At 44.7% G+C, this 25,505-nt stretch overlaps 1 protein-coding gene across 1 annotated transcript in view; it reads right to left on the bottom strand.

Moving 5' to 3' along the window:
• Window positions 1-435: 435 nt before the first annotated feature.
• PTPRT (protein tyrosine phosphatase receptor type T) overlaps window positions 436-25,505 on the bottom strand; it is a 439,432-nt gene continuing 414,362 nt past the window's right edge. The window contains exons 21-33 of the mRNA XM_041478701.1: window positions 25,026-25,102; window positions 24,106-24,142; window positions 22,788-22,885; window positions 20,970-21,086; window positions 19,532-19,686; window positions 16,169-16,304; window positions 14,854-15,003; window positions 11,079-11,252; window positions 7,989-8,120; window positions 4,056-4,181; window positions 2,579-2,742; window positions 1,614-1,749; window positions 436-889 (exon numbers count right to left, since the gene is read on the bottom strand). Coding sequence (XP_041334635.1) covers window positions 836-889; window positions 1,614-1,749; window positions 2,579-2,742; window positions 4,056-4,181; window positions 7,989-8,120; window positions 11,079-11,252; window positions 14,854-15,003; window positions 16,169-16,304; window positions 19,532-19,686; window positions 20,970-21,086; window positions 22,788-22,885; window positions 24,106-24,142; window positions 25,026-25,102 — 1,556 coding nt within the window. The 3' untranslated portion in view covers window positions 436-835. The remainder of the gene's footprint in view (window positions 890-1,613; window positions 1,750-2,578; window positions 2,743-4,055; window positions 4,182-7,988; window positions 8,121-11,078; window positions 11,253-14,853; window positions 15,004-16,168; window positions 16,305-19,531; window positions 19,687-20,969; window positions 21,087-22,787; window positions 22,886-24,105; window positions 24,143-25,025; window positions 25,103-25,505) is intronic.

Raw genomic sequence — 25,505 nt, 5'->3', positions numbered from 1 at the left:
CCAAAGCTGCCAGACAAATGCCATTTGTTGGATGCAAATATTTAACCTTCGGGTTCAAGTGGCTGGGAAATTCCTCAACAGCTTCACCAGCAGTGAAAGGACAGAGACCAGAGGGATGGAACTGGGTCATGCACGGCCCTGAAGTCGAGCAGAAACTGGGAGGAAATATTTCTGTGGGGGCAGTGGATCCATGAACAGCTTCTCATCTCCATCATCTATTTTCATGCTTAAAGGGACTACATTTGGGAAGAGAATTCCAGCATAGTCTTTTTTGTGTGTGTGTGTGTGTTGGCCTTTTCATTTGGAAAAACAAATAAAAGGAAACAGATAAGGTAGACAAATTGTAATGAAACATTTCATGTATCCCCTATGGCTATCTCATTTTTCCCAAATGACTGCTGCATAAAATTAAAAAATTAAAAGGCTGGGATTTGAGAACAAAATTATAAATTAAAAAGGAGACATTTAAAAGAGAATTTCCTAAGGGTTTCATTCCTTCCCCACTCTGCAGCAAGCAGAACAAAAACACAATCCAAAAGAGGAGAGAAGTCAGAGGGGATTAGAAAGTCCAGTCTTTCAGCCTGTCTCCCATGTTGCTAATTTTTACAGTAAGTTATTTAAGAAGCAGTAGATGTTCCGATAGAAAGCAGGCAGCAGCACACACAGGCATCATCTCCTCCTTCCAGCGAGGTCTCTGCAACCTCAGTCTCTTGCTGAGAAGGAAGGAGAAATTTTCCTTCCCACACTTGTTACTGCCTTCCAGTGTGGGACAGGGGAGAAGCATCCGCCAGAGTTTGGGGTCTGGCACATCGTGGGGTCCCCTCCCTTCGCTGGGCTAAAAGGAACTCAAGTATTCCAGTGCAACCTCGTATACAAATTTATACTGTTCCTGAAAGAGAGGACACAAAGGAATGCATTAGGATATGGGAAAATTCCTCAGAGCCTCATCCTACAAGCAAAAATACCTCCTCCCTCTTTCTTATACTCTTTGGCAGGAGCAGGCAAACACTGGTTGTGTTTTTGAGTGATCCTGAGCAAGCATGGCTGGGAGATGGTGTCGTCAAAGGAAGAGAAAAGCACTCAAAGAGACAGCCCCAGTCTGGACTATTCATTATCTGCCTCCAGCCCTCACTGCACATGTTGCTTTTGAGGCACGAACTCAGAGTGATGGATGGAGATGACTGAATTCAGAACAGTTTAATCTCCTGGGCTGCAGGGAGCCAGGCCTGAGGCTGGACTGTTCTTCCTTCCTGGTTTCAAGATGTGTCACAGCACTCAGCACTGGGCTGGCCAGGAGGACAGATCTCTGCACAGACAGAAGGACAAATCCCACTCTTCCCACAGCCATGTGACAGCTCTGTGAGGTTTGTCCTCCTGAGGCAGCTGGGCATGGGACACAGGGTCCATTGCTCTGCCAGGGCATCCCCTCTTCTCAGAAAGAGAAGCAAGAAGATTCACTGAACATGCTAAACCAGGACCAGTTTTAACTCTGCTGTACTCATGTTCCCATTCATTTTGATTCATCCTGAACTAAGCCATTTTGACATTTTGTTACCTATCCTGAAGTCCCTTGCACACACACTGGGTGGGCAATGAGCAGAAAGAATCCTTACCAGTGACTCCACCATGTTGGACTTGTTATTCCGTAGCGTTTTCACTATGTGGAACACATCGATGATGTTCTGCTGTTGGATCATTTCGCACACACTGCAGATGGCACAGAAGGTGCCGCTGCGACCTCCGCCGTTCCTGGCAGCGGGACAAAAGAGGGGAGGGTGGGGCTGCTGAGGCTGAGGGAAGGGGAGCACACACAGCTCATAGCCCTGCACACTGGGGAAGGTCTCTTACGTAAGGGCTGGTGTTCAAGGGTTTGTGTGCCTAAAGGGGCTCCAAGAGAGCTGGAGGGGGGCTTTGGGACAAGGGCATGGAGTGCCAGGACAAGGGGGAATGGCTTCCCGCTACCATAGAGAAGGGATAGATGGGATATTGGGAAGGAATTATTCCCTGTGAGGGTGGTGAGGCATCTGTGGCTGCTCCATCCCTGGAAGTGTCCAAGGCCAGGCTGGACAGGGCTTGGAGCACCCTTGGGATACTGGAAGGTGTCCACTAGAACTGAGTGGTGTTTGGGGTCCCTTCCAACCCAAACCATTCTGGGAGTCTGTGAAAGTAGAGATCTGTAGAACCGGGGCAGGGATGGAAGGACTAAGGGATAAGGGGAGCTTCCCTGTCCCCCTGGAGTAGGGGACAGGGGAGCTCAGGGACTGCAGTGTTGCAAATCCCCCTGCTCTGGGCTCACAGCAGCTCTGTGCACAGAGCTGGGTACATGGCAGGGCTGCTTCAGCTCTGGCTGCGCTCCAGTCACGAGACCCACAGCTCTTCTCTCACTAGCGAGCATCTCTCACTGCAATCAGTAAAATCCCTGGGCCAGGATACTATAATGCAAGACAATATTCAACTTGAAGTGTGTTATAAAAGTACTTTATCTCCATTCTCCCCAGCTGAAGCCTGGCAAACCACCAGATTTCCAGAGCCACAACCACACCGCATGAGGCTGCAGACATTTCCCAGCCCTACTTACAAGCAGTGGACCACAGTGCGCCCGTCTCTGCCGTCGTACTGCTCCTGCCACTTCTCCAGCCTCCTGACCACCTTCAGCAGGGAGCGCTTGGAGGGAGGGGTGTCCCTGTAGGCCGGCCAGCCGATGTACTGCAGGTGCTGCACGATGCGGTACCCGTCCTGCGGCTGCAACACAGAGCCTGCTCAGGGCTGCCCGGGGCCAGCGAGGGATGGGCAGGGCTGGGAGCACTGCTTGCACAGCAGCCTCCCCTCTGCACCTGCACCAGCAGTGCTGGTGCTCGCCACGCTGGGTACAGTGCAGAAACAAGGGCTTTTCTCTAACCTGGAGAACAATTGTTACAGAGCCAAGTGGACAGCAAGTGCACGGGAGCTTTGTTTGGCTTACAGAATAAAGTTCCATCAAACTGCACAAACAGGTCAAATGTCTCTTTGCTGGTTGGCTGTGCTGTGCTGTAAGAAGTAGAGGCAGCCCTCAAAAATTCTCTGGGGATTGTGGAGGGAAAGGATCCTCACAAATTTGCTGGCAGTGGCTGTGGTGTTGGACATGGTGAGTGCAGAGAGCTGTGAGTGCACAGCATCCACCCTGCAGCCCTGCATCCATGGGCCAGCTCCACCTGAGAGCCACAGAGCCTTGCTCTGACCAGTTTTATCACCCCCAGGCTCTCCCTGAGACACAGGAAGGTGTCTAATCTCCAACCAGTTCATTAATTTCTGTGGCTGGACCACAAGGATCCCTCTGCAGTGCCACACCTGTACTGCTGCACAGGCTCTGAGCATGCAGACACTGATGGGTTACACTGCATGGAAATATAATTTGCAGAGCCTGCTTCCATTTCTGACAAGAAAAAAATGAAAGAGGAACAACAAAGGAAACATAATCAATCTGGGAAACAACTAATGAGAGAAAAATCCTCTGCTGAAGCCCTTTCCTGCAGTCCTGAAGCCGGATTGCCAGGGCTCAGTGCGCAGATAAACTTTGTTTCTAGCATTTCAGCTGTCCTGGGGCTGAGGGACACAGACAAAGAACTGCTTACAGAAATGGCAGTTGCTTATTTATAGGGAAAGCAGTGGCAGTTGGGAATCCCAGTCTAGCCAGTAAACATTGCATCTGTCTTCAGAGATGCTGCCTGGGAGCTGACAGATGGAGAGCTGCTGACACCATCCCAGTTTATTTCCTGCAATACTGATGGCTTTATATTGGCTACTAAGTGATGAATTGTTCTCAAATATACACAGAAAAATGCTCACCATTTAAATACAGATTTTCAGCTCATATCATCCACTTGCTGCCTTCAGCCAAGAGTCCTTTAGCAATGCATGCTGATTAAATGTTAATTAAAGGAAGTAGCTGCAGTGGAATTTCATTCCTAGGTGAGAGATTCTGCATCTCTAAACAACAAGTCTTGGCTCTGCCTCTTCCTCGAGCCAAAATGTGTATTTGAGAATAACTAGGGAACGTGGTATTTCTCCTGTCTTACCCTGGCCATGTTGCAAATCCGGAATATCCGGTTGATGATATCTTCATCAATGTCTGCTGAAACAAACTCCACCTGGATTGGGCCATAACAACAGGATGTCTTCTCTGGCCAGTACTGCATGCAGAGCTAGGAAAAAACACAACACCAAACAGAAATCTTAATTATTAACACATTCAGTCATTCCTTTTGGATCTATAACCAGCTCAAAATCCATTACAATTTGTATATTGTGGCTTTGTTCAGGGGAGATCTCATTCTAGCTCAGTAAAGCATTTTATATCCTGAATATGAAGAAAAAAAAGAAATATATTTTAGGGCCTGGACTTTTCTTTCTCTTTATTTTTGTATGAAGACAGTTTGGAACTGATTGTATTCTGGGTCTAGAGGTGCAGAGAAGGTGGCCGACAAATGAAGCTTCTGTAAAGGCAGAGATTTAACAGGAACATTGAATATTAGTGTCTGTAGATAAACTTAATAGGAACCACAGAGATTTGGTAAAAATGAGGAAACAGAACAGGCACCAAGAAAATTGATCTTAATTTAAACAAACTAGAATTTCTTTTTTTTCTGTAAGATGAAATTTTTAATTTTCTGGCTGTACCAGTGAGCAGGAGAAGGAGAGTGAGTTTGTTCTGACAGCAACAACAGCAACTCTGGTTTCAGGGTGAATCACAACTTCACCTCTGAAGTTTGTGAAGCAGGCTGGGAGTCTTTTTCTGGTGCTGATGTTACTGAGTTGAAAGGACAAAAACCACCCTGTGCACACAAATTACAATCTAAGGATTTTAAATCCAGCTGGAAATAGATCATGGCACAAAAATATTTTGCATGAGATCTCATTAGCAGTTTCTGCTAAGATTATATTTCTTTGTGGTTTTTTTTCTTTCTTCCTATTTTCAAGTGTAATTTTGTACAAGTTTCGAAACCCCCAGATGCTCATTTGAACTTGATCTCGAGCTTTTCAAGTTCAATCACTGCCAGCAACGATGTCAAGTGCGTGCATGTGGCTGCATTAATTCTGCACTCCTGTTCTTCCTTTGATCATATAGGATTGAAATTGGGTGGGATATTCACACAATCTTGTGCATCTTTGCCCTTGTTAGTTTTTCAAGATTAAGCAAGCCAGCCAAGACCACACAAGGAAGTCCTTTGAAGGGTGTCTTTACTCTTCCTTCAGACTTTCAAGCTGCCTAGTGATCTCCTCTCAAAGCATCTGTCCCTCAGGCAGGGAGATGTGAGCCGAGCAGCAGCTTAGCAAACAACCTCAAGGTGCAGGGGAAAGCAAAAAAAGATGAAATCTTTCCTTAGGATGGAAAATTTGCTTCTCTCAGAGCAGGTCTGTGAATGGCCACCTCTCCAAACACACAGGTGTACACGGTGCTGAACATTGCCTGCTGTGTGCTCTGACCTCCACAGGATTTATTTGCCTTTTCCCTGAACTCAGGGCACAGCCTGGGATCAGGCACTGATGAACAGACAGGGAATGACAATATTGTCATGCAAGGACAGTGCAGTCACAGTGCCAAGTTCTCTTCCATAAAACTCCTCTCCACAATGGATCTGATGATCTGCTGGAGGGTAGGAAGGACCTGCACAGAGATCTGGATTGATGGGCTTGAGGCCACTCAGTCACACAATGGTTGTGTGTGGTCTGAAGGAGAACAGAGCTGGGGAAGGGTCTGGAGCCCCCAGAAGCAGCTGAGGGAGCTGGGAAAGGGGCTCATCCTGGAGAAAAGGAGGCTTGGGGGGGATACCCTCTCACTCTCCACAATTCCCTGAAGGTGCAGCCAGGTGGGGGGCAGGCTCTGTCCCCAAGGAACAAGGGACAGGATGAGAGGAAACAGCTTCAAACTGTGTCAGGGCAAGCTTAGATTGGATATTAGGGAAATTTTCTTCACTGAAAGGGTGGTCAAGCAATGGAACAGCTGTCCAGAGCAGTGGTGGAGTCACCATCCCTGGAGGGATTTAAAAGACATGTAGATGTGGCATTTGGGGACATGGGTTACTGGTGGCCCTGGCAGTGCTGGGGGAATGGTTGGATTCAATCATCTGAGAGGTTTTTTCCAGCCCAAATGATTCTGTGATGTCAAACTGTCTCACAGTGTCCTGGTAGCTCATAAAATACAAACTTTAAAATCCTCCTTAACTTCCAGTGCCACCTGGGTGTTCTGGCATTGGCTGCACCCTCGAGGGAGGTGACACTGTGCTATAGAAACTGTCAAAGTGACTTCAGGCACTGCCAAATCCCCTTTTCTGTGCCTACAGACCACATCATAGCAGCAAAACTTTGCTAGGAAAAAAAAACCCCTAAGCTTTGTGCAGAAAGATAGTCACAAGAATAACACTGGCTGGGGCTGAAAGGTTTGTGTTTTCCCAGAACCAAGTGTGAGAAACTGCGTCATTTCCAGAAAAAGATGGGTTTTGCTTTGAAGTGTCAGGAAAAATAAAAGGTGAAATTTATCTCTGGATTCAATGCCAAGATGCAGAATCAAGGAGATGGAAGAGGAAAACAGAAGATACAGAGGATACAGAGAACCTCTGGTTCCTCACAGACTCGTGGGACTCTGCAGGGCACCAGGAGAGCCCACTGCTGAACAGAGCTGTCACTGGGGCTGGAATGGAATCCCACCAAGTTCCCCCTGATGGGACATCCCCTTAAGGACTGGGGTGATTGGCTTCTCCATCACCATCCAGAAAAGAGACCAACAATTCACTGCCTGCAAGTGTGGTAAGACAGGCAAGAGACAAATGAGAAAAGAATCCATGAAGTACCAGCTGTTGAGGGCTCCTCTCCTCTCATTGAACAAGGGCTGTAATGGGTGAATTAACCATGCCAAATGTACCCTCCACACAAATTGCATGATTACACCTTTTTGAAAGCTGTTCTCCTCTGCCACTCATCAGCAAGGTGGCTGGAGAACCAGGGCAGGAGGAATGGCAAAAGCTCAAATGCTGAGAATAATGCTGTGTCCAGTAGCCAAAACCCAACTTAGACATGGAATTAAAAAGGAAAAGAGATAAAAGGACTATATTATCCTCAAACTGTGCAAAGCACATTTCTCAGTATTACAGAATCACACTGGAAATCTCTGGGGAAAGATCCTTCAAATTATTTCAGCTCTCTTGGTTTTATTCTTCTGGAAATGCCATGTGAAAAAGGCAAATATGAAGCACCCTGGGGCTGTAGTAGGGAGCATTTTCCTGAACCAAACACAGACAAAAATATGAGAGGGGAGAAAGTGGGTTTGGGAGGGAAATTTTGACCTGCAAACATGAAGTATTTCTGTAATATATACAGTATGCATATAAAACTTTTTTGATACTTTTAACTATATTTTACATAATTTTATATCAAAGTATTTATATAATAAATGGAGAGACTTTACAGCAACTTTCCAGTACATAAAAGAGGCTCACAGGAAGGCTGGAGGGTGACTTTTCAGAAGGGTGTGGAGTGACAAGAAAAAGGGGAATAGCATTAAACTGAAGGAGGGCAGATTAGATGGGATATCAGGAAGAAATTCCTCCCTGTGAGGATGGTGAGGCCCTGGGATAGATTCCCAGAGCAGCTGTGGCTGCCCCACCCCTGGAAGTGTCCAAGGCCAGGTTGGATGGGGTTTGGAGCAACCTGGAATAGTGGAAGGTAGCCCTGCCTGTGGCAGGGGGTTTAAGTAAGATGGTCTTTAAGGTCCCTTCCCATCCAAACCCTTCTGTGATCCCTGTTAATTGCAATAAGAATTAGCTTACAAAGAGCTTACATATGGACTTTTTCTCCATTAAAACCCCAAAACATCACCTATTACTTTCCAACTCCCCCTCATTTATTTATTGGGGTGGGAGGGCACCCAGCCCAATAAAATGGCAGCAGGAACTCTCTGCAAACCCCCTGGATTTGAGAAGGGAGAGAAATGCCAGGAATGAAGAGCCACTGACCTGTGCTGCATCCATCTCGTTGAGCATCACCACGGAGGAGCAGTTGTAATCAAACACCAGCCTCCAGAAGTCTGTGATGGTGTTGGGCAAGGGGTGCTGGGTGACAATGAAGGCAGCAGGCTGCTTGTGGCTCTAACAAAAGAGTAAGATTAGTTTAAAAAAAAAAAAAAATCAATCAACTTTTATTCAAAGGAATATTATACCCAGGAGGCTGTGGGGAGGCAGTCTGAGCCATTTAACCAGATTATACAAATCACATCTCCTGCTCCTTGTTATCGCTCCGCAATGAATGAACGCCTCGTAATGGGATTCTTTTGCTCCCAATAAAGACATTTCATTAAAGAAGTGTCACAAGAGCAGAGATTACCCAAATCAATTATTTATATTTTGAGACTCAGCAAATAATGCTAATTCTACTATTACTACTACTACGACTATCAGTAATATTAATAATTGGAAGGAAAACAGCTGGAAGCAAATGTTCTCCTTTGTGCTGCAGTGGCCTTGAGGAACTCCAGAAGGGATTAGCCCCGTCTGCTGGGGCTGCCTGGGGTGCAGTGTGACAGAGGTGGCACGTTTGGATCCCAGCCATCCTTTATGGGGCAGCATTCAGAGCCTGTGAAATGGGCATTTAATTTCTGCTGTTATTCTTTCACCTCAAAAAGGCCCCCTGATCTCAGTCTCCCTAAGCACAAAGGGATGGAGCTGTGCTCCAGCCTCTGCAGGGCTGAGTTAATGAATGTTTGGGATGAAAGGCAACAAGCTGAAAACTTTATCGCTTCCCAATCACAGCAGGCAAGTCTTAGATGAGCCTGGAAACTGCACAGTCCTTTGTGCTGTACATCTATGAAGCAGACTTGCATCAAAAGGCACACTAATTCTGGGGTAAATAAAACAAAAGAGCACAAAATAACCCTCCAGTGGAATAAATTTTGGATTTAAAGTGAAGAAATAATAAAGTCCTGAAGTATGAAGCTGCCCATTATGGGGGTTTGTCTTTTTTCCTCCGTGTGTGGCAGATGTGGGTGGAAGTGCTGGGCAGGCCATGCTGGGAAAAAGGAGCTTCTGAGTGTGCACATGTGAGGAGGGTGATGGGACATGATGTACAGAGAAGGAAAACAAAATGATTTCTTGGGAAATTTTTATCTAGAACGGACTCCTTTCTTTTTCCCCACTGCATTCCACATCTAGAAACACCAGAATGGGTCAAAAGTTGTGAAGTACCAGACCAGTGGCAGCAACAGAGTGGCAATAAGATACTGAGGTTTACCTCTTAATTAATTAAACACCAGAATATTCGTGCTCTGGTTTTTTCATAGTGTGCCAGTAGCAAATCTAGCTAAACTCTTGGCTGAAGATCATGTGTGCTTGTGGGGTTTGCCTTTAGGAGAAAAAGAAACCCTGCCCAGCTCCTTGCTACAGGTGAGGAACCAGGTTCACTGTCCTGTTTCAAAGGGAAGGTGACACAGAGGTGTGACCTACTCATGCAAGAGAACATGTGTGGGATTATGGGGCAATGATGATGTTAGGGACACATAAATTCATGTTTTTCTCCAAACCCCATGGATTAAACGCAAATCTAGCAACCCTTCCTCATGACTTGACTCATGATGTAACTTAAGTCTCATTTGTTAAAGATTATGTTTCATTGTTTTAGGGCAGGGACATTTTGCTCCTTTCAGGGCAATGTGAGATGGATGGAGGGTGTCCTCTAAGAGTCCCTGCTCAGTACAAGACTTCACACCTCAGCAAGAACAGCAATGAAAATATAGGATTCTGGCTGTTCCCCTGTGATTATTTTTGTCCCCAAAAGTTCCTGAATCCTTTATGGAAAGATAAAGGAGAGCCAGAGAACATCACAGCAGCTGAATTTCAATGAAAGGTGAAAAATTGCTTTGTACTAAAAAAAAATAATCCACTGGAATTTTGTGGGGAAGGATCCAAATATTTGCAAAGTGATTTGAGGTAATGAGGGCTGAAATGTACAAACATTCCCCATCCCTAAGAAACCAAAGACTGGACTGTGCTTCTGCAGATGTGCAAAAGCACTGAACATGCTTTAAAAAAACAAGCTTCCTTAGGCACGTTTGTAATGAGAACATCACAATCTTGCTGAAAAAAATCTAAAATAAGTTCTGTGACCATTTGACTGAATATCTTAAATGCAACAGTATTGCTGTTTCCCAAAGATTGGAGAACGGACAAAATTAAAAAACAGAGACCCTGCTGCTGCCAGGGAAAAAATGATGGCATTTCACCCTGGATCATATTTACACATACTCCAACTGCAATAATTAGTGGCTTTAAAGACATCTGTGTCCAAAGGCAGCACAGCAAAAAGAAGCCATCAACATAATTCATCTTCCACAAATGACCCATGCTGTGAGATTCCAGGCTGTAAACAAAGCGAGGGAAAACGCCTTCGGACAGAGTCACATCAGCTCAACTCACATCCTTTAGCCTGAAAATATTTTGCACATTTGATCCCTGCACTCCCACATTCTTAACTGCATAAGATCATATCAGTCATTCACTCCACACTGTAAATTATCCTTTTCAAACAGCTGACCTGACAAACTTTTCTCTTCCCAATGGATACAAAACAAATGTATGGGAAGAGCTGTCCCCCCACTTTTTTGTGCATCTACCTTTCTGCGATCCAGCCTCAGACTGCACTCTGAGGGATGCTTTTGCCAAAAATTTTCTACCAATGTGGTGCAGCACTAGGGAGTGTGATCACAGAGTAACAGCATGTAACAGAATATGCTGGGTTGGAATGGGCCCTCAAGGATCATGGAGCCCAACTCCTGGCCCTGCACAGCACCATCCCCAAGAGTGCCCAAAAGTATTTTGTGAAAGCTTCTTGAACTCTGTCAGGCTGGTGCTGTGACCACTTCTCTGGGATAACCACGCTCTGGAGGACATATTTTGGTGACAAAGAGAAAATTCATGTGCTTTTCCCAATTTGGAGATACCAGACTCAGAAACTACAGCTAAGTATTTTTCTTTAGATCCATTCTCCCAGAAAAGCATCATGAGTGGGAATAAACTCATGGCAGGCCGTGCTGGGTGTGCCAGAGCAGTGCTTACATCCATGAGTGCAGCATTGATGTAGTTGCTGGACTCCCCATCCACGGAGATGAGGAAGGGCAGGCAGCGGTCCAGGGGCAGCACGTCCATGCAGCGGTTCTTGTCGTGGTTGCGGGGCAGCAGCCCGATGCTGCAGTCCTCCGGCCGCACCCGCGGCGTCACGATGTTCAGGGTCTGGGCAGGGCAGGGAGAGGGGAACAAGGACACAAACAGGCTGAGTGCCTTGCAGTTCACTTCCAAGAATCACAGAATAACAAGGTTGGAAGAGACCTTCAAGATCATCGAGTCCAACCCAGCCCCAACACCCCAACTAAACCCTGGCATCCAGTGCCACATCCAGGCTTTGTTAAACACACCCAGGGATGGGGACTGCACCACCTCCCCGGGCAGCCATGCCAGAACTTTATCACTTTTTCCATGAAAAACTTTTTCCCAATATCGAGCCTATATTTCCCTTGGTGCAGCTTGAGGCTGTGTCCTCTGCTTCTGTCAGTGCTGCCTATGCACAACATGTTTGTTTTAAAGGGACTCAGAGTAGCAGAGCTTTGGCTATAGGTAAACACTTTTGCATATAGGTAAAAACTTATAAAATAAGGGCCTTGTTAGCCTTGTAAAATCATGTCTCAGACCTGCTACTTCAGCTAAACAGAAAAGGGCTATGGGAAAGAGACTCAGAGGTAGAAAAACAAGTTACAGAACCATCACGTGCTCACACTGTGGTTTATGGTGGTTGGTTGAATTACATTTTTTGTGCTTAAATGGGATGTAACTGATTATGGGGTATCTGCTTAAAAAGGCCTGGTTTTTGCAATGAAGGGCTCTCCTTTGCACCTGCCTCGGGACTCTGAGTTATTCAGCTTCAGAACATTTGGCATCCCAGAGATAAAAAGGAAGAAGCACTAAGGAGCTTGTTGCTGTTGTAACATGTTGTGTTTTGCAGATTGTCCTGAGGAACTCTTCCAAACATTGTTAGCTCCAGCAAAAATTCAAAGCACTATACACCTCCCAAACATTTCCAGCTCTAAACCCACAGAGCAGCCTGACAACATTCCTGCCTTCCCCCTCTTCAGGTGGGTCCTGTGCAGGTGTACCCTGAGTACTGACCACCCAGCAGGTCAGACTGTTCAGAGCCTCTGGTGATTCCTCAAACTACTGACTTATCTTATAAAAACCTAAGATAAAATGTCATTTTGAGTTGTTTTTTTTTTTTTTTTTTTTTTTTTTTTTAACAGAAAAGTCTATTTGTTTTATACATTATTTAGATTGCTACTTTCCTTTTGAAGTGACACATCGGATGCTTCACTTACATAGTTATACCTAATCTCTGGGGCCTTGCTGCCAGTCTGTGACGGTTATCTGCCTTTTGCACAGCTCAAGAGACTGTGTTTCTTTAAATCTGTTTTACTTTTGTGTTCCCCATTGTGGAGACCTCCTGACAAACCAGTCCAGGTTGGTCAGCAAGGGTCAAAACTCAGAAATCAGAGTGAATGCATCTTAGCACCAGTGCTTAAGGGGTGGTAGATCAATGGCTGTCTGATGTCATTGTATTTCCACTTTTGCATCTCCCCTTCCTGAGCAAAGCCCATGGAGTCCAGCAATGAACTCTCTGCAGCCAGAAGAATACAAAATATTTAGGGGCCAAAAAAACCAACAACAACAGCAACAACAACAAAAACTTAGGAAGAGCTAGATTTCTGCCACAGAGAGGTTATGAATGAAGAAAAGAGGAAGGTCGAACAATCCAAGATGAAAGAATGTGTCAGAGTATAAAACTTGAAATAATATAGTTGCTCTAAATTATTCGGGTTCTACACTGTCTGGAGATGGAAAGCAGGGAGTCTGGCTGGGGAAACAACATGAAATCTCAGATCTCTGACAGTGCAGATAATCAGGCAGGTGACTTGCTAGTGATTTACTCCTGTCTATTTTATGCTGCTCCTCTCTCTCCCTTGTTCCTGTACTGATTCAGATTACAAAAACTCTCCAGAGTGAGCTTTTGTATGTCCAGACAACATGTAGAGCATGAGAAACACATTTAGCTTTACCTCAGGGCTAGTGGGACCTAAATACCACAAACTGCAAGCACAGATCTATAGTTATATCAACTGGTTCCCAAAGATTGCAGCAGAGATACCAGCTTTTGCATTAAATCCAGACAATCAGGGCTGAGGAACGCTCTGAGCCAAAATCCTGTAAAAATAGATTCTACAACAAGACAGACACTGAACCTCTTATGCAAAGCACAGTGGAGCAGTTCCTTCCCACAGGAGCTGCCAGCCCCTGGCAGCTCAAAAGAACAAGCACAGAGGTGACAAATCCTGTCTCATATCATGACAAAATACACCCAGCAAGCGGTGGCTGTTTTTTTAATAGTGTTTTTTTAAACAGCATTTGATGAAGTTCGGCTTTGGCTCATTCATGTCAAACCAGAAACACTTTTACAGACCTGCTATCACTTGATAGAACCAGATCTTTTTTTAATTGAGCTGCCATCAGTTGGGATCCACATTCTTTATCTCACTATACCAACCCTGATGATTCCCTGTAAGGCTTCAGATAAAAGACACACGTTCTCCCTTTACATAGAGAGGGAGGAAAAGAGGTCTCTGACTCAGGCTGGGGATCCCAAAAGACATCCTCCTGATGCAAAAGACACTTTTCTGGGGGAGGAAAAGTAATTAAAGCAATCTCCACCTTTTTACTCTGACTGTGAGTAGCCTCAACAAATAGCAGATGTCTCTTTCTATCAAACTCACCTTGCTCCAAATTTCCCACAGTCTTGTTTTTTTCCCTACATTGATGTTCACTCAAAATTACAGATCCACAGAATGTTTTGGTTTGCAAGAGATTTTAAAGCCCATCCATTCCACCCCTGCCATGGCAGGGACACCTTCCACTGTCCCAGGGTGCTCCCAGCCCTGTCCAACCTGGCCTTGGGCACTGCCAGGGATCCAGGGGCAGCCCCAGCTGCTCTGGGCACCCTGTGCCAGTGTCTCTTCAGCCTCACAGTAAAGAATTATAGAGTCATGGGAAACAAGAATGGAAAACCTAGTTCAGTGTTCAGAATTCTGAGTGAATTCTCCACTTTGTGAGAGGAACAACTTCACAAGGCCCATGGCTGGAGTGTCCCAAGCCCATTTACCAGGGTGGGATAAGCAACAGGGACAGGAAACAAAGGAGGGCCTCATATTTTGTTGCTTGCCCGGGGCAAAGAGCACTAATGGAGCACTTGTGAGTTTTGCTGTCCATCATTTTGGGTCTCATCACCACGTACCTGGCAAAACATCTGTAGTGAACTGAGGGGTTCATTCACATTTATTGGAAAATTAGCAATAGCCAAAATAATGCTCACTGAGCTCCCTCTCCTGTGTGGAAGGTTGTCAACAAGTTGATTGTCAAAACTTGGAAGCACCATATGAGCCACAAGAATGGATAATAAGGCACCTTGAGGCATAAATGTTTCTGTGTAAATCATGGAAGTAAACGAACAACACAATATTCATTAAAATAAGAAGTACAGCATTACATGTGAAAATTAGTACTCTTTCTCTACTGGAGTGATGGGCACAATTTTTTCCTTGCTGAAGGCTGAATAGTCCATGCTCAAAAACAAATCTCTGCCTGACCCAGTAGTACAACAACAAAAATCAACTGAAATCAGACCATGGCTCAGTGTCCCCCTTGTCTGCTCTGCTGGAAATCACAAAGAAACACACAGAAATTGATTAAACACCTTCAATACACCAACTGCAGTGACTGAGACATATGAAATTACCTGAAACTCATCTTTTATCTGGCTGGAATTGGTCTGTGGATCCAGTCTGCTGATGTTGTAATATATGGATCTGAACTCACAGACTGGAATGGCTGTGTTGCCACAGAGACATGCCTCCAAAATGGCATCATGGACAAACACGTACTGCTCCTGCACAGGGGAGGAGATATTAAAATCACAGTTTTAATACAGATCATGAAATATCACTCTTCATTTTTTCTTAAGTCGTGCCCAATATGCATATTTGGCTCTGTTTCACATGGAGACAAATTACACAGTGTGCTGTGTGACAGCTTTGTGAGCATATTTCATCCATCATTGAATGTGAGGTCTCACATGTTCATTTCAGATTTACAAGGAAAATGGGGAATTGGCACTCTCAGGAATGTTGGGACAAAATGAGGGTGGGCTGAGGAGGAGATCAGGGTGTAAAACCTCTCTGTCCACAAGTCAATGGTCACCTCCAATAACACCAGAGAATCACAGAATTGTGTAGGCTGGAAAAGACCTCTAAGATCACTGAGTCCAGCCCAGCACTGCCAAGTTCACCACTGAACATGTCCCCAGCTGCCACATCTGCATGTCTGTTAGATCCTTGCAGGGATGGTGACTCCACCACTGCCCTGGGCAGCTGTGCCAGGGCTGGACAACCCTTTAAATGAAGAAACCTTTCCTAATATACAATTTAGCCTTCTCTGGCACGACTGTACAGAACTAACAGGTTTCTTCAGAACCCTGGCTTCTGGGTATTTTGGGTCAAACTCTTTCCCTAAAATAAATATGGGAAATTCAACAAAGTTAACAGCCCCTCTCTGTTCCAGGTTGTTGTCCTGTCCCTCAGGAAGGGAAGGGGTTAAGGGACACACATAAAACCTGTGCAACAGGATAACAGTTCCACAGGAGTCTGTGCAGCTGCCAGACACTGTGTGATGGAGCACCTTGCTTAATCAGCACCCAGAGCTTGAATCAGAGGCGTTTTGTTTGCTTGGCTTGTAATTGATATACACTGGATACTACTGGAGCCTGCAGTGCTCCTATGAATGAGTCATGAGAGGCTTCAGGAGCTCTTTTTTCCTACTATGAGCATAAAATTAATCAGCAATGCACAGACCCAAACTTCAAGGTTTGCCCTCCTGTCTTGCAGGCCCTGAGTAGCTGCCGGTGAATTGATTCGGTGCAAATCCGGGCAGGTTTAGCCACCAAAAGTTCTGCATAATCAAGGCACAGAGCAAGCCAGTGTTGACTTCATAAATTGCTGGGCAGAGAAGCTGACAGGAAAGCAGCACCTCATGCAGGGAGAGCTGCTGGCACCCACCTCTGTCTGCACCAAATTGACCCTTTGGGAGCGCAGCTCTCGCACGCAGTTGAATATATCCACCACGCCCTCGTTCTCTGCCATGTCCAGCATGATGTCAATGGCAATGAAGCACCCTGTCCTCCCGGCCCCAGCGCTGGAAGAGAAAAGAACAGGAGGATCTGTGTGACCAAGGGGCTGTGGAGAGACAGGGCTCTGTGGAGGACAGAATAACAGCAGCACACACACCGCTGTCTCCTCCTGGGAGCTGCTCCCACTCCCTGCTGGATTCATTTTTCTCTTGTAGGATTTAAGAGAATGAGGGGAAATAGAATTTCTTGAAAGGGAAGCAGAAACAAAAGCTTTCTGTTATTGAATACCAACCAAATATTGCAAAAATACTCATTATAATTTTACAGGTCAGGTCACCTGCACACTTCTCATCACACAGAGGAGAGCAGCCTCTGGGTTGCAAACACACAATTCCAAAAATTTTCTTCCCTAGGACTCTGTAGAAGGCATATGGATACATTTACTCCAGTGGGCATGATGAAAGGAGCTCAGTCCTCCACCTCAAACACTTCTTTTCCCTTTGGAATCCAGAGGAGTTTGGATCCTGAGGAGGGTGATTTGAAGTTGTGGATTGTAAATCACACAGAAAGGAGCTTGAGGCTACTTGAACCCTTCAGTTCAGAGCTCCCCACTGCTCGTGAGAATTGGGCCATCTCCTGCAAAACTGTGTGGTCATCGTGTCCTCCTTCCCCTCTGGAAAATCATCCAAGCTGCTTAGGTGTGAAGGATGGAGAGAGGAGAATGTCTCTTCACGTTACTGTGAAGGAAGCAGAACTCTGCTCAGACCAGGGAAACTTCAGCTGCACTGAAAACTCCACCAGAGCCGAAAGCAAGGAGATATGAATGACCATAAATTAATGGACCAGATTAATCAGCTGCTGCATAGTGAGAAGAGATTTTTCATTTGCAGAATTCTAATGAATAAGTGGCATTTCCTCTCCCTTTATCTCTCAGCTTTTCAGAATTTTAACAAATAGTTTTAACAGTTCTATATTTAGAGGATCCTGGCACTTCATAAATATCGAACAGTGATATTATCCAGCCAGGCATCAGTGGGGAGAATTTGGTAATTACCACTTAAAGCAAGTCATTAAAATTCAAAAGCAGATAAATAACGTAGAGGAAATGGCATTTATTCATTAAAATGGGAAGGATGAAAAATCTCTCCTTGCTTTCTTGGTGACAACGAGTCAGGTTGAGACACCTTCCAGGGCCAGCCCCATACCATGGAACTAAAGCAGCAAACTCAGGCCCTCAGCTGTAAATGAAACCTCTTCTGCCAACTCCTCAGGCTTAGCTTTACTTGATTATAAAACTGACTCACTGCTTGCTAAAAAAAAACAAAACAAAACCAAAACAAACAACAAAACAGAACAGCCACCCAATCCAAAACTGCTTAGTAGTTGTGGGATGTATTTTCTCTCTCTTTCTCAAGACACAGAGTGGGAACTAGAAACAATTCCTTGTGGATGGATTAGGGGTGAGATTTTGGGACAGCCAGCTCTTCTCTCTAGCCTTGTGCTCAAGCTACATCTTCTTTAGCTCTCACATGCCCTGAGCCCTGCAGACATAGCTGCTGCTACAAACCCAAACTCTGGTTTTGCAGCAATGCCTTTCCTTGCATTTGAAGTAATTTAACTCCTTTTATTTGCCAGCTGGAAGTCACTGGAATTTTGCTAGCTGGAAGTTTTTAATCTGAGATTCTCACCCAACTCCTGGGCTTTCAGGAAGCCAAGATGCCCAAGGGCTGTCAGCCAAACTCAGCCAGACATATATTTCAGACCATAAAAACATAAAATCATAGAATGGTCTGTGTTGGAATGGAGCTTAAAGATGGTTGGGGGTTCCAACTCCCCTGCTGTGGGCAGAGACATCTTCCACCAGACCAGGTGAGGCCTTTAATGCTGGCACCAAGCTGAGCTGCAGCACATGGGGGTACAGAGAAGCAAAGCTGCTTTAAAATTCCCTGTCTTTGTGCTGGCATTGTCTATTCTGCCACATGAGGTTTGAGGGCTGGAGTGGCTGTCCCAGATATCCACCACTTCCCCAGCTCTGCTATGAGCATCCAACAGAGCTCAGATCACTGTGGGGTTTTCTACAAGTGAAAGGCCCTCTCTGACCTCCCATCATCTCCAACTCATGCCAGCTTGGTTCCAGATCTGCCACTTTAGGAAAGAAAAACATTTGTTTCCTGGCAAGGAGTCAAGGGGCTGAGCTAGTAATGCAACTAAGATATTGAAAACAATATATTTTAATTAAGAGCTGAAATGAATCAAGGGGTTAAGTTAGAAATGCAGTTAGCAAAGATCATACATTGTGATTAGAGCTTAACAAGGAAATTAATTTATACCAGGTGGGGATAACTGAAACAAGGCTGGAATGACAGGTGATACATGAAGTATTTTAAGAGTGCAAGAGCCATAAATACCACTGGCTTCTGAGAGTGAGAGAAGGTTTGGACTGTGACCAGCGAGTCAAGAAGCCCTGCCAACTTGACACAGGTGAAGAGTTTACATGAGGAAGAGGTCTTACTTCCTCTTCAAAGAACCCATTGACCCATTTCAGAGCCCATCATCCCAATTAAAGAGGACAATTGCGCAGCCCTAATGGACATTCAGCTAATTATAATACAAAGGCAGAGAGTTAATGATTATGTATTAGGCATCCTGGAGACCGTCTGAATATGTAAAACTGTGGATGTAACAACCTGGTCAGAGAGCAAGAAAAGTAGATAAGTTTTCCCAGAACTGGCCTGGGAGATTGTAGTGAGCTGAAGATAAAGAATGATAGCCAATTATTAAAAAAAAAAACTGCAGGTGTTGTTTTCCTAATATCTCTTTTCTCCTTATTCTCATAAGATTGTTTATAAATGGGCATCGTATTAATTAGCCAGTCAGGTGAAATGCATTGATTAAATGACCAATCAGGTCCACCTGTATTGATCAGTGTATAAAAGAAGTGGTTCCAAGTAAAGATACATGCTTGTGCCACTTAACCTTCTGATGGCTCTGCATCATTTCTTATAAACAGTGATATTTGGAAAGTATTTTCCAAATACTTTTTATTCGGAAAAATAGAGAGCAGGAGCCTGTGACTCCTTGCACATGCCTTTGGAAATTACTCTGCATGAGTCCAGAGCTGTAATAAATAAACCCTCTTTTATTATTCAACTTTAATTAGTTGAAGAGTCATCTGTCCATGCTTCAGCAAGGCCCACAAATGATACCCTGAAACAGCTGCTGGGTATTGCCAGGCGAGACAAAAAGAGGGAAAAGCTGCTGGAAGAGAGGCTCAGGTGGAGAGCTGGCCTACCTGCAGTGCACCACGATGGGTCCTGCCTCGGGGGGGTTGAGGAACTTCACCTGGCGGACGAAGCCCAGGAGCCCCGTGGCGTAGCAGGGCACGCCGTGGTCCGGCCAGCTGGTGAAGTGGAACTGCCGAATCTCTCGGATCTCATGGTAGCCTTTCTGAGGAGACAACACAGCCTCTATTTCTCTTCCATCAGACTCCAATCAGCATATTCTGCTCCCTGCTGCCTTCCCTCGTGCAGAGGCATGACAAGCACTGAGCTCTCGCTATGCGTGCAAACGTGTCTGAAGCTGCTGTTCACTCTAAAAATATTTTCAGCCAAATTCCAGTTCCCAGTGAAGTGGGTAACACTCACCTGAGGGCTGGGAATGTGGGTGCAGGCTTCCAGCTCCAACCTGTGGTCTCAGATTTCATACCCGCCCCCATCAGGGTGTCCTCAGCCCTAGCACTCCATGGCTGTGTTTACCCACAGCCATAAACCACCAAAAATTCATTCTTAAATCCTCTTTGACCCATTGAAGCAAGAGCCTGGGGAAGGAACATGCCAAGAGTGGGCATGCCTCAGGTAACAGCAGATTTTTTGCCACCTCCTGCCAAAAATCCTCAGTTTGAGATGCTGCTGGCAGTGAAAAGGGCAGGAATTAGTAGCCAGAACCATCTTTTCTGGGGAGAGCAAGTTGTTGGCATGCGAAAATCACACAGTTATCTGCCCTGCAAAGAGTAACCCAGAACCCTGGGTCAGCTGTGTTTTATTGTACACGAAATGTGGGTGGAATCCAGCAGCAGCTCCTCTAGCCTGTCAGATTTTGGCTTTAGCACTTCTCACCAAGTTTTTAAATTATTTAATGAAATATGGAGCTGATGTATCAGAAAACTGAAACATTATTCCCAGTGTGGCTGAAGTTCATTGAGCAGGAATTTTGGAAAAGCTGTAAAACCACTTACTGAGTGTTTGGAAAGTAATTTGGACAGACTTGGAATACTCTGACACTTAGACTTCCAATTTCTAATTACAAGTAACAAAATCTTCCAAATCCTGCTGGTTTGGGGATAGTTTTTATACTCTTATTCTTATTATATTCTCATTTCTGATGAAAAGGGACCCTATCTGGCATCCAGTTTGAGAGGTACCTTTTTTCCTCTGCCATTTGTTCTGTGAAACAAGGCAGTTATTATTCCTGGCATACCATCAGCTATCTGCTGCCTTTTGGATGCAGTTAAACCTTATGCACTGTGGATTCTACTTTCGTGGCTACATCAAGATGTTCCTGTAAAATCATTTGTCCAAAAATGGAATCCCTGTCAAAAATTTAGTTTGCTGAAGTGAAGCCTGTCCAAATAGCACAGCTCCCATCTCCAAGAGAATTCTGGATGTGTTTCCTGGAGTTTCTGAACACAAATGAAGTGTGTCACAGTCTCAGCTGCCTGAAGACCTCCTTACCTTTTGCACAGTGAAGGTACGTATGACATACTCTGCCAATGGCTCTGTCTCAATTAATGTGACTTTAATGTCTCCATAGACTTCTGTGTCATCTGGCCAGTATCGAACACACTTCACCTGGGGGCAAAAGGAAAATATTGAGAGGAACTAGTTCAGTTTGAGTCAGAGCTGACCTACATTTTCCTCCACCTTCAAGCTGAAGCCAATGAAAATTGGGCTTTCTTCTGATGTGTAGAGTTGCCAAAATTAACTGTATAAATTAGATCAAAATTCCTTTACCATCCATAGAAACCACAGGCAGGACTTTTCTAAAGTTCCCTTTGTTGTCCATACAAATGCAAAGGATGCATTTAGATTAAAAAAAAAAAAAATCTTCTACAGAACACCTGACAGTCACCACCACCATCCCTTTTGAGAAAAAAAATCTTTGCTACTGCTCCGGTAATTCTCAACTCTCTCTGTTTAGCCAAAGAATTTCAGTTCATGGGGATTGTGGGATACATGTTGGGACACTAAATTTGTTTGACTCTGAGCTTTCTTTATCAGATGTGGACACAAACTTGGCATTTTACCAGCTGTGACGGGCTTTAGCTAAGGCTCAAGAGAGAAATCTCCTGAGCAGGTAAGCATATGCCAGCTTAGCCAGCTCTAGGAGCCATGTGCAAAATCACCAAAAGAAATAAAAGCAAGGCTGTGAAGCTCCAGAAGGGATATTTAGGCTAACGAAGACTATCAGGTTATTAAATGCTCTAGCATGAAGTGTGGAACAATACCTAAAGCTGAAGCAATTAGCTGCAGCAAAGCAGGCTTCATGTTCCAGTTCCAGTCACAATTGAAAGGGGTTTTATAAATATTAAATATGATTAATGTAGGTTTGTTGTGGGTTTTTTGTTGTTTGGATTTTTTTGTCTTTTACACAGAGGCATTTATTTGGAACTGAAGTGTCAGTAGAAGGTAAAATAGAATAAACAGTAATAAATGAACAGAAGCAGCTGGCATTCAACCATGAGATCTAAGGGAAATCAAACACAAAGCAGCTGAATTACTAATGGCTCTGAGTAAACGACAATTTAAATTTTTCTTAATACCAAAGCAATGGAAAGTGACAAACATCAGGACAAAATTTTTTAAGAACTCTGGTTTCTGGCTGAGAACATCTCTAACACAAAAACCGTGCTGGGAAAAGCCACCCCAGACATTCTGCCTTCTTATTTCCTGAGGTCCAGCCTACACCTTTTGATTTATCCATGTTTGGTCCCATTGGGAATTGCCTTGTGCTGACACAGGGATGTCTGGTCCAGGTCAGTCCAGGAGAGGGATTTGCTGGCTGTTTAGGAGGCCAACACTGCTGGGTGGTCCCAGGATCCACAAAAACCTCAACCCCCAGGAACAGTGACCACAGGAACTCCAGGCTCTGGACTCTCATGCAAAGAGGTCTTTTGGTAGCTGGAGCACCAGTCACGTGTCCCCACTCCTCTGCATTTTTAGAGGAGTATTCAAATCATCAGATAAAGAACAACTACTACAGAAGTATATTTTGATTTCTGTACTGTGGAAGGAGACAGCTTCTGAGCTAGCATAAATGTGTATAACTCTGCCAAAGCCCAGACTTACAGCAGGAACACCATCCCTATTAGTCTAGAAGGGAAGCAGCTAAGTATTACAAAATCCAGCATTTTATATAATAACTCAGCGTGGCTGAATTAATTCCCTTCCTGCAGGAAACAAAAGGCATTTTGCTGCTGAGCTCTCCTGAGCAGCAGCTCTGTGTTAAACCCAGCCCTGGTCTGGCTTTACACGTTGGGAATGGCACCTTACCCTGCCCACTTCCACCAGGTTGGTGACCATGACAACACTTGCAGAGTTTTCTTGCCAAATCATTCTCCAGAAATCCTTCACTGTCTCTTGCATCGGCCCTGGGGCAGGAGAGAAGACAAAGAAGACATCTCAAGATAGTGCATGGAATGCCAATAACCCCTTCCAGCTGTTCTCCAGCCATTGTCCTGTTCCCACAGGATCCTGCTGTCTCTCAGAGCATCCCTCTGCCGTTCAGGGTTACAGACACTAACAGTCTGGAGCTCTCTGGAAGGTCAGACCCTTCCTCCCAGCAGGTATTTAAGGTTCCAGCATGGTGGCAACAGAAGTGATGGCTCCAGTAGGAAACTCTGTATGAGTGATGGGACAAGGATGTACCCCACACTGAACCTATATTAAGGCTGTGCTGTAATTCACACCTGATGCAGCACACCATTTCACAGTTCAATACTGATTAATTATGAAGGAGGAAGGAAACATGCAGAAATTAGCTCTTTCCTGAAGCTTCCCCCAGAAAAATGTCAGGTTCCAATAGCCAACCAGCCAGTGCCCACAAGAGGTTTGTCAGTGTAGAGCCTCTCCCTGACCTTATGTCCTTTCTTACAGGAAACTCTTCAAGTGACTTACAGAAGGTGGTGTTCAGATGCATTTCTTACTAGCTCCCCTCAAAGGCTCATCAGTCACAGATTATTGACACTGCCCTCCTCAAGCAGGGTAAACCCAAGACCCACAAAGTCCCCTGTAGTTGTCCTCTCACACTTCATGCACAAATGAAACATTCTAGGCTGTGCTGCCACCTCTGAGTCTGTGGCATTTTCTATTCCTGCAGCTGAGGTTTTAAGTCTGAGTTTTAAAGATCTTGGAAGATTCATAACAGATATACTCTGAGCAGAGAGAGACACAGCTCTCCCAGGATTTTCCTGGGAAGCTGTGAGAAAGCTCAGGGAAAGAATTAAAATAGTTACTATCTCAATCTATGCACCTGGCAGGCAATCCCTGTTTGTCAAAGATGTTTACAAGAAGGAGCTGTTCCTTCTTGACCAATAGGTGAGAGAAGATTCCTTAAGGCCAGTCAGGTCTTAGGTCCACCATTGTTTCTATAAGAACTGTGAATTTCTAATAATAAAATGCCTTTTCATGCCTTCTGATGATGGAGTCTCTGTATCACCTTTGTCTGTCCCCAGAACCCCTTCAGTGATACCCATATAACAAATTTTCAGATGTTTCCCAAAAGAGATGATGTCACCCCATAAAAAGCTCCTACAACAGCGTAAACCAGCAGTGATTTTACAAATATTTAGACATACAAGAGTGAACTTGCCTTGAGTTGCAATGTAATGGCGAGGCCGATGGTACCCCTGGAAAAAAAAGAAAATAGATGAGTGTCTGTGAAATCACAGCTCAGACAAAGCCCACCAGGGATTTGATACTTTCCAGGTGCCAACTGCTGCCCCTCTGGACAGTGTATAATTATGTAATATATTGTAATCAACTGGTTATGGAATGAATGAATGAATGGGCAACTGGACTGTCCTGAGAGACTTTAAGTGAGGGCATCTCCCTCAGGCTGAATAACAAAATCTCTTCATGCCAAAGATAAGACAGGAATGGGGCACTTTTAAACTATTTCCACAAAGAAATACAAATCCTGTGTTACCTGAGGGTAACAGATAGGCAAAAACACTGCATCTTCTTGTTTGAAAAGAAGAAAGGTATGAATTTGTCTCTGTGAAAATTCTGAGGGCATCTTTTATCTTTTCAAGAAACTATTCTAAACATTTCCTGTTGCCATGACTTAAGAGCTGCATTCAATAGATGCATGTAGATTGGATCACTGTGTGTGAGACAGAGGCTGCTTTTCCAATGTCATTTTAGAACACTTTAAAAAAAGTCAATCTGTTTACATACATGCCTTCTGCACCACAACTTTGTGAGTAGTTGGCAAGTCTCTGATATCAACTAATGCTATTGTGAGGGGCTGATATTGATTTGTTCATCCATCATCTAGCCCACGTCCCACTTATGCTGGTGGATCTGTCAAACACAGGAAATCTCCATCTGCCCAGATTGGTCAGACAAAATAAACTGGAGACTGAGAACCTTCTCCCTGTCACAACACGACGTTTGTACAACGTTCACTGTCACTCATATCCACAGCCTGTCCCTGTGTCAGAGGCACCAAATTCATGAGCAGGCTTGTCACAGGCGGGTTTGTCACAGGGGGAATGTCCAGGAGCTTACGTCGATGTAATTGGCGTTGATGTAGTCAGAGTGAGGGTCCCCATCCAGCAGCTGCAGTCTCACTCTTGAGTGATCATCTGAAGGAAGGAAAGGAAAAAAAGTGACAGTAACGATAAAGAGGAGTTTCTAAGTGGCCTGCTGTATCTGCTGGCTCCTGCAAGGATGGCACTGTGGAATTATGGAATGCCCTGAGCTGAAAGGGACACACAAAGGGCAACTCCTGGCCTCAAGAATCCCACCAAGGTACTTGAATGATTGAATTATTACAATAATCAAAAATGGAATAGCATCACATGTATTCCTGTTGCTAAAAGCCCTTTGTTTTGTGTCAAAGATGTGATGTTTAGATCCTTAAGTTAGTCATGCTCTGTATTCATTAAATTCATTGCTGTCATTATAATCCTTATGGAGATTTGAGACAGGTCACAAATGTCACCTGGTTTGGGAGGTTTGGGACAGACCTTTGCAAGGTGTATCTCC

Source organism: Pyrgilauda ruficollis, unplaced genomic scaffold (assembly GCF_017590135.1).
Source record: "Pyrgilauda ruficollis isolate IOZ18807 unplaced genomic scaffold, ASM1759013v1 scaffold46, whole genome shotgun sequence".
Classification (NCBI taxonomy): Eukaryota; Metazoa; Chordata; class Aves; order Passeriformes; family Passeridae; genus Pyrgilauda; species Pyrgilauda ruficollis.
This window is presented reverse-complemented; position numbering and strand designations above follow the sequence as displayed.